Source organism: Otolemur garnettii, unplaced genomic scaffold (genome assembly GCF_000181295.1).
Source record: "Otolemur garnettii isolate 467f Iridium unplaced genomic scaffold, OtoGar3 scaffold00105, whole genome shotgun sequence".
Lineage (NCBI taxonomy): Eukaryota > Metazoa > Chordata > Mammalia > Primates > Galagidae > Otolemur > Otolemur garnettii.
The window spans coordinates 5,113,244-5,123,196 of NW_003852500.1; the positions used below are offsets into that span (position 1 = coordinate 5,113,244).

The following is a 9,953-nucleotide window of genomic DNA, read 5'->3' on the forward strand; positions in this document are numbered from 1 at the left end:
CTATATTAAAATTAACTAAAACTAGATATATCAATACATAAAAAGGTTAAAATCATCATTTGAAGACAAAAGTTGAACACATATTCCCCCAATATAAATACTTGCAAAACAATAATGTGTTGTTAGATATACACAATAATATATGTGCATATATGAAAAGAAACAATAAAAGTTGTGACACAAAAAGTCAACAAACACAAAATCTAGAATTGGGCTTGAAGGTGGTTAAGGGTTAAGTGAAGAGCAGGTTTGGGAATGGCATGCACTTACTTCCAACTACTTTTTCAATACTTCTAAGCTACAATAGGTACATCAGGGTTATGCTATTAAATATCACACGAAAACTACACCAGCCCACTTAAAAGGGTGGGCTATAATCAAGTCAAAAGGCTTGGATTCAAGAAAGCTACTCCCACTGAGCTTCTTGTGAATCTGAATTTGAACACCAAGCTCAGTTGTCCTAGAGGATTCTAGGAAGCCTTCTAGCTGCATATATACACTTAAAGTTGTTTCTCCTCTTTTTGCACCAAGCAAGAGGAAGCAGACCCAGTCTGAAGGCCAAGGTATATGCTACTGCCTTTAGCTGATCCTACTGTATGTTATGGTAAGAGGATGGTCCATCCTGAGTCCCCAGGGGTAAGTTCTTGGATGAAATAGACCATTAGGCAGTACATGCAGAGACAGTAGTTTAAATCGGGAACAGACTAATCAAGATATGTGATGGACTAGGTGCAGTGGTTCATGCCTGAAATTCTACCACTCTGGGAGGCTGAGGCAGGAGGCATGCTTCAGAATAGAAGTTTGAGACCAGTCTGAGCAAAAGGAAGATCCCTATCTCTACTAAAAAATAGAAAAACTAGCTGGATGCAGTAGTGCACACCTGTAGTTCCAGCTACCTGGGAGGCTGAGGAAGGGGGATTGCTTGAACTCAGGAGTTTGAGGTTGCAGTGTATTGAGATGACGCTACACTCTATCCAGTGTGACAGAGTAAGACTGTCTCAAAAAAAAAGACACATGATAGCTCACAATAGGGTCACACACTGATGCACATTCCCCCCAAACTGGAATCAGAAACTGATAAAAGTATTCAATTTATTTATGCTTTTATAAAACATTCATATGTTAGTTTATATTTTTATAAAAGTCTATTTCCAGTTAGATTTTCATAAAAAAATCAGGCAGAATAAAACAAACATGACTTTCAGCATAACATTGTATCTAGAAGAAAATTTCTATCCATATTTCCTAAGTTAACAGGCTTTCAATATAATCTTGAGATACAATAAAATCTGAACTTTTATTAATGCCTTCAAAATCAAAACATCCATTATGACTTTATCTCAATTATGAATTACCTTGCTCAGTAAAATGGCATTTCTTGACATAGGATCAACTACATTTGCGGCATTTTTTGAGTACTACCCTTATTATTTCTCAAATATAAAATAAGTAAATATCTCAAAAAACAAACAAACAAAAAAACCCACACCAAGACATTGATGATTTTCCCTAAATTCTGGTTTCACTGATTTTTATTAATGGCCATTTTCTGGAATATTATTTACCTATATCTGAGGCAGAGGATTATCTCCTATATAAGTTGTTCATTAATAAGTTCTAATTTAGGGCCGCACCTGTGGCTCAAAAGGGTAGGGCGCCAGCTCCATATGCCGGAGGTGGTGGGTTCAAACCCAGCCCCAACCAAAAAAAAGTTCTAATTTATAGTAAAATATTTCCTCACATTCCCTATATGCATTAGCAGAGTTCCTTCTATGTGTATTTTTAGTTGTCTTACAAAAACTTTTCAAATATTCTTTGCAGTAATATAGTATTTTCCCTGTTTGTATTTTCTTATTTACTTTGAAGGATGACTTATGGTAAAAGATCTGCCATGTTCCTTACCTTTATAGGGGTCATATTCTATGTGAATTCTACTACATATTTTGAGGTATAAATTCATAGAGAAAGCTATCTCTCATTGCTACACTTCTAAGATTTTTTCCCTTCTGTGTATCCTTGGACACACTGTGAGAACTGATTTCTCAGAGATGATTCTATAATCGTTACATTCATAGGGTTTCTCTATGTGTCTTCTCTGATGTACTTTGAGGCCTGAGTTGCAACTGAAGCTTTTTCCACACTGATCACATTCATAAGGTTTCTCCCCTGTGTGTGTTCTCTGATGTTTAGTGAGATCTGACTTATGATAAAAGGACTTCCCACATTCATTACATTCATAAGGTTTCTCCCCTGTGTGTATTCGCTGATGTACAGTAAGGACTGACTTCTCAGAGAAGGATTTACCACACTCAGTACATTTATAGGGCTTCTCCCCTGTGTGTGTTCTCTGATGTGATCTGAGGACTGAGTTGCAAGTGAAGGTTTTTCCACATTCATTACAATGGTAAGATTTCTCCCCTCTGTGTGTTCTCTTATGTACTGTATAGTCTGACTTAAAGCAGAATGTTTTCCTACATTTTTTACATACATAAGGATTTTCTCCTGTATGAGTTCTCTGGTGTATTGTAAGGTATGAATTCCTAGAGAAGAATTTACCACATTCCTTACATTCATAGGGTTTCTCACCTGTGTGTGTTCTCTGGTGCTTGGTGAGGTCTGATTTATTATAGAAAGTTTTACCACATTCACTACATTTATATGGTTTTTCCCCTGTGTGGATTCTTTGATGTACTGTGAGGACTGATTTCTCAGAAAAAGATTTCCCACATTCACTACATTCATAAGGTTTCTCCTTTGTGTGTGTTCTCTGATGTACTTTTAGACCTGAGTTGCGACTAAAGGTTTTCCCACACTGAATGCATTCATAAGGTTTTCCCCCTATGTGAATCTTCTGATGCTTGGTGACATCTGACTTATGACAAAAGGTTCTGCCACACATCTTACATTCATAGGGTTTCTCACCTGTGTGAGTTCTCTGATGTATTGTAAGATACGAATTCCTAGAGAAAGATTTCCCACATTCATAACATTCATAGGGTTTCTCACCTGTGTGTGTTTTATGATGTATTGTGAGGACTGAGTTGCTTATGAAGGTTTTCCCACATTGATTACATTCATAGGGTTTCTCCCCTGTGTGAATTCTCTGATGTACTGTGAGATATGACTTATGGTAGAAACTTTTTCTACATTCCTTACATTCATAGGGTTTCTCTCCTGTGTGAGTTCTCTGATGTATTATAAGGTGTGAATTTCTAGAAAAGCATTTCCCACATTCATTACATTTATAGGGTTTCTCTCCTGTGTGGATTCTCTGATGTAATGTGAGAAGAGATTTCCTAGAGAAGCATTTCCCACATTGATTACATTCAAAGGGTTTCTCCCCTGTATGGATTCTTTGATGGGTAGTAAGTTTTGACTTTTCACAGAACATTTTTCCACATTCATTACATTCATAGACTTTCTCTTCTCTATGTGTTCTCTGAGTTGCATTAAGTACTAACTTCTTGCACAAAGGCTCCCCTGTTCTGTTACATTCAAATGTTTTCTCTCCTGTGTTAGCAAAGCTTGATCTACTAAAATTATCTGCATTTTCAATACATTCATACTGTTTCACCTCCAAATGAATTCTATGTTTCAGAGGAACTGATTTTTCAAAAATTTTCTCATGTTCATTAAACTCACGAAAGTTTCCTCTTTTTGGAGCCATGTTATGGACAGTGAAAGCTGAATGACTACAGAGTAATTTACTGCATTTATTATGTTCATAAGGACTCTCTCCTGTGTAAGCTTGCTTGTAAGTAACAATAACTGCCTTCTCATGGAAATCTTTCTCACATTTCTCAAATTCAAAGGACTGCTCTAAATTTTGAATTTTCATATACGTAATGAAGTCCTCATTATGACTGAGGTATTTTCTATTTTGAATTAATTCATAAGGTTTCTCTCCCATATGAGTTTTTTCATGGTTAATATTGAGGAACAATTTTCTGTATGCATTAAGGTCATCAGGCTTTTTCCTTAAATACTTTTTCTTACTGATGATTAATTCTGAAATGTACTGCAAACTTATGCCATATAGGTCACATTTACAAGGTATTTTTATGGAAGGAACTGGGTCTATATCCAATGTGAATACTTTCCCTAATACATTACCTCTCTCTACAGTCAGTATTTTGTTCTTGATAAAAGGAGTTTGCCAGAAATGTCTTTCCTGAATTTCTTGACTCTGCTCTAGTTGGTCATCAACACTGCAATCTCCTGCAAATGAGAAAAAGTAACCATAACTTCTGAATCTTATATTTATGATGAAACTGCATTTATATACAAACACTGTTCAATATAGTTGATTTAGTTTCCTGGAATAACACAATCCACAATGTCCATATCCCCTATCCTTTTGACTTAAGACCCCACCCACCCCCCACAAATTCTAACAAAGCAGAAAGGGGGTTGGGAATTTACAATGCACATATCTGGCAATTTACAAATATGTATTTGAAAAGTTAATATAGAGTTTAGAAATAACCACAAAGCAGAGTGAATACAGAACAGATTTGAAAAGAAATAGCATACCCAGAAATGGGAAATTCAGAGAATAAAAGGGGCAAGGAAGACTAGTAGAAGTATCAGAAGAATGGTTTTATTTGAAAGAAGCACGTAAAATTTTACATAACTTTCTTCTCATACATTACTGTAGTTAACATACTAACAAGAGTTTATGTTTCTTATTTCATTCTATTTTTATTTTGGTTTATTTTTCTTATTGTGCTACATGGTACATTATTAGTTGAGTATATTGTTAATACCAAATTAAATTTCTGAAAGTACTTATTTCTTCATGTTTAAAGAAAGAGTCCTACTGCCTAATTTCTGATTCTTCCTCTATCCTGGCTTACAAGGAATAACAATGTACACAAATAAATGAAAAATTGAGAAGACATGAAACAAGCCATCCTTGCAATAGGACCAGATCCAGTAGTTGCTTCCAGTTTTGGTACATTCAGTTTTATTCTCTCAGTGTTTGTTCAAAAGTAAACCTATCCTGACATTGGATTCAAACATTTCCTCTTTTTTTTTTTTTTTTTTTTGAGACAGGATCTCATTGTCATCTGGACTAGATAGAGTGCAGTAGCATCATTATAGCTCACTGTTACCTCAAATTCCTAAGCTCAAGTGATTTTCCTGCCTCAGCCTCTTGAGTAGCTAGAACAGTGGTTCTCAACCTGTGGGTCACAACCCAAAGGAACTGAGAACCACTGAGCTAGAACTACAAGCACACACCACCACACTCTGTTCATTTTTCTATTTTTAGTGGACAGGGAGTCCTACTCTTCCTCAAGCAATCTGACCTCAACTTCTAATCTCAAGAAATCCTCCTGCCTTGGCCTACAAGCATGAGGTACCATGCTTAGCTGTTTTCCTTATTTTAAACTTGTTCTGATACAATATTAATACACAATTTTGCTTTTACATTCAGATTTCCACATATTTGGAGTTTATTTACAGTAAAACCTGTTGCAGGCCCTGACCTAGAACACTCATTGTCTTTTATATTTAAACACCCTGAGAATTGAACTATATACTTCAGGTTGTTACCTTGCTGCTCTAAAATGCAATTTAACAATGATGACCCTGCTCAAAAACCTGTCCAGGGCTTTCTATTTGCAAGAATCTTTAGATAAAATAAATTGAAGTTAAAATTCTGTGGTGGGGAAAAAGAACTTTATATCAGCAACTTTCATATTAGGTCTGCAAGTAATCACTCCAAAAGTCTATAATAAATGTCTTCTGTTCTAGACATTTGAGACTATTAATTTGCCATAAATATTAAGGTCTGATCAAATGTTTAACAAACTGCTTCAATTCCCAATTTAGCTTTGCTCAGAACTTCTACATTCTGTAGGGCAATTTATGTGTGTGTCATACCTTCTTCTAAGTAAGGCTTCACAAACATTTCTACAATATCAAGTTCTAATTAGACTGAAATTAAAAATTAATTACATTTTATAGATCTCACTCTAACACAAGTTTGAACACTCTTCTATAACATACACATAGCCTGTTAACTACTGAAATTTAAAATACTTTAGTCTTTTTTTTTTTTTTTTTTTTTTTGAGACAGTCTCACTATGTCACCCTTGGTAGAATGAAGTGGCGTCATAGCTCACAGCAACCTCAAACTCTTGGGCTTCAGTGATTTTCTTGCGTCAGCCTTCCAAGTTAGCTGGGACTACAGGCATAAATACTTTATTCATTTAGTCATTTTTTATTTCCTTTTCTAACTATAACCTATGGTGTTACAGATGTTTTTCCTCTGAATACCTCTGAGTAGATTAAAAAATTAATGGCCCTAACAAGTAGTATGCTTTTTCAAAACACAAATCCTCAGATTTCATATAACCTATAAAACTTCTTTTTTTTTTTTTGTAGTTTTTGGCCAGGGCTGAGTTTGAACCTGCCACTTCCAGCATATGGGTTCGGCGCCCTACTCCTTTGAGCCACAGGCACCACCAAACCTATAAAACTTTTAAAATAAGAATCTAGGGGTTGGCTCGGTGCCTATAGCTCAACCGGCTAAGGCGCCAGCCACATACACCTAAGGTGGCGGGTTCAAATCCCCAGTCTGGACCCGCCAAACAACAATGATGGCTGCAACCAAAAAATAGCCGGGCGTTGTGGCGGGCGCCTGTGGTCCCAGCTACTTGGGAGGAGGAGGCAAGAGACTCGCTTGAGCCCAGGAGTTGGAGGTTGCTGTGAGCTGTAATGCCACGGCACTCTACCCAGGGGGACAGCTTGAGGCTCTGTATAAAAAAAAAAAAAAAAAAAAAAAAGAATCTAGGGGTTTGTAACTCAACATGTGCATTTAGAAGTAATTCCTTCATAGTGTTTTCTAAATGAATAAATAAAAAGGCTTTCTCAATCATCAAGATTCACAATTAATGATCAAATATCCATTATATGCTGGATAGCAAGTCATATGCTTTTTTTTTTTTTACTGCTGGGGATTCACTGAGGGTACAAGAAACCAGGTTACACTGATTGCATTTGTTAGGGAAAGTCCCTCTTACAATCATGTCTTGCCCCCAAAAGGTGTGCTACACACCAAGACCCCACCCCCTTCCCTCCTTCCCTTTCTCTGCACTTCCTTTCCCCGCCACTCCCTCCTTTCTCTCTCTGCTCTCCCCTTCCTCCACCCCCATTGTGTCATTAATTGTCATTAACTGTCCTCATATCAAAATTGAGTACATAAGGCAGGTCATACACTTTTGAGAAAGCATAATAATAATACAGTCACCTCATTCAACATCCATTTGCTATAAGGAATCAGAATCTGTGGTATATAATATAAGTCAAAGCAGGCAAGAAATATTTCATAAAAGATGTGAAACCCTGGCCAGGCACAGTGGCTCACATCTGTAATCCTAGCACTCTGGGATGCCAAGGTAAGTGGATTGCTTGAGCTCAGCAGTTCGAGTCCAGCCTGAGTCAGAGCGAGACCCCATCTCTAAAAATAGCTGGGCACTGTGGCAGGCACCTGTAGTCCCAGCTATTCCAGAGGCAAAGACAAGAGGATCCCTTGAGCCCAAGAGTTTGCGGTTGCTCTGTACCTATGACACCATGGCACTATTCCAAGTGTGACAAAGTGAGACTCTGTCTCAAACAAACAAACAAAAAAGCAAAACCTTAAGCTTAAATTTTAAAATGGGTTTAAACATAATAACATAAATAATAGGAAAAATAACAAAACATTACCATAAGCTAGACACTATTCTGTCTACTTTTCACTAATCAATAACAATCATCAAGAATGTAGGAATTAAAAGCAGAGTTAATAGCAGGGAGGAAAAGTATGTATGTGAGTGCTACTTAGAAGGAATAAATGAAGGTTAGCACCAGTTTTGTGCCAAGGACACAGACGTACTCATATTCAAGAATCATTAAATAAGATACATTCAAATTTCATGTTACCTATTGGAGAACATATAGCTAGGCTAACATGGTAAATTAGAAGCTTTTGGGAACAAAAAGTCTAATTTTATCAAGGAATTAGAACAATCAAAGAACAAAACAATTTGGTTAGATTTGTGGGCTGATATCACTGGAGAGTGAAAATACGAAAATATTTAAAAGACAGTTTACAAAAGTAAAACCATAAAAGGTATCTAACATCAGTAAGAAAATACAAAAAGAGAAAGAAAAATAAAATAACATGATTGTTAGTCATAAGAGTAGAGCCTTATAGAACCTGATTGTTAGTCGTAAGAGTAGAGCCTTATAGAACCTAATAAATAAAGATAAGTAGTGAAGATTCACCATTTGTTAGTGATTTTAATTATAGTTCTTGCCAAATTAGAGTGATCAGAATATCCTCCTGGATCTTCTGAAGGCAAGTAAAACACTGCATCTGAGTGTGACTGGAGTTAGAAATCTGAAAGTGATCAGAATCAACTAAAACTTAGTATCTTGGATATTAGCAAGATTTTATTATTTTTAAAGATCCAATTAGACAATTTCTCTTTCAACAAGTAAATTTAGTCCTTTTATTATACAATTATGGTAATTATGCAAACATATCAAGTTGTTGCCTACACATTACTTGGTACTTTGTATTTGTCACAGTTTTACTATTATTTTCACTATTCCTGTCTTCTTTTTTTTTTTTTTCCACTGACTTGGTTCTTTGTTATCTCCTATTTTATCTTCTTTACAACTTTGGAAGTTTTACTATCCCCTTTCTCAACTTTGAGTGGCTACCCATTAAATTTTACCATAAATACTTAACTCAAAATCTAAAGTGAATCAGTATCTCAAATCTCATTCCAAACGATGACTTTGGAACACAATTTGATCATCCCTCTTCTCATTTATATACAATTATTAATACACAACAGTATATTTTTTAGTCCTATAAATCAAGCATCATTATTATTTTATATAAACATTATTTAGATTTACTTATATGGTTCCTAATTTCTTAATCTTACCAGTATTCTCATCTCAAGCATCTTTTGGGATTCGTTTACTTTCTACTTGTAGTATAGTATCTCCATTAGAATTTTACTAATAAAATTTTATACAAGGTATAGTTTTTATAATTTATTTTAGGATCAATCCAATTTTCATGACACATTCAAAAACTCTCTTTTCAACTACACTTCAGTTAAGTTCCTCTGAGCCCTCTTCTCACCTAGGCCTCAACATCTCATGTCCATTAATGCCAACCCTCATTTTAGCAATAATCTTGCTGCATCAGTTTAGTGAGAATCATCCTACCCTTGATATCTGATCATCCTTAATATCTGATCAGGTTCCTCATATACTATGCCTTGATGTGCTGTTAGCCACAATCCTGTTAGGCCAGTTTAGTAGGAATTCCCCATGCTCCTGATGTTCTGTCTGAGTAGTTTCCATCCACCAAGTCCTTTACTTTGCTTGTTGGCTACAAATATCCACTGTCTTGGCTGCATTGGAGTTGAGCTCAGTTTTACTAAAACTTCTCCCCTGTTGAATAAAATATGTCTTTACTACCTTCAGCGTTTGGCTTTTGTTTCACTTACACAACTCTCATTCTTAAAAAATTAGTTTATGGCCAGGCATGGTGGTTCATCCCTATAATCCTAGCACTCTGGGAGGCTGAGGCAGGTGGACTGCTGAGCTCACAAGTGAGAATAGCCTGAGCAAGAGTGAGACCCTGCCTCTAACAACAGTCAGGTGTTGTGGCGGGCACCTGCAGTCTCAGCTACGGGGGAGGCTGAGGCAAGAGAATCGCTGAGCCCAGAATTTGAGGTTGCTGTGAACTATTACCAAGAATGACAAAGTAAGACTCTACCTCAAAAAAAAAAAAATTAATTTGCTAGGTTCATACTTATAGATTGACAAAAATTCCTTTAATTTAGAAGTATCCAATAATCTCTCATTCCTTAATAGGTGACCTGATTTTCTTTTCTTTTTTTTTTTTAGACGGAGCCTCAAGCTATCCTCCTGGGTAGAGT

At 36.1% G+C, this 9,953-nt stretch overlaps 1 protein-coding gene across 3 annotated transcripts in view; it reads right to left on the minus strand.

The window, feature by feature from the left end:
- Positions 1–1,465: 1,465 nt before the first annotated feature.
- The window catches only part of LOC105887689 (zinc finger protein 33B-like), a 39,771-nt gene continuing 31,283 nt past the window's right edge, over positions 1,466–9,953 (minus strand). For all 3 annotated transcript variants that reach the window (XM_023517216.1, XM_023517215.1, XM_012809397.2), the window contains one exon: positions 1,466–4,218. In XM_023517216.1, the coding sequence (XP_023372984.1) occupies positions 1,982–4,218 (2,237 nt within the window). In that variant the 3' untranslated portion in view covers positions 1,466–1,981. The remainder of the gene's footprint in view (positions 4,219–9,953) is intronic.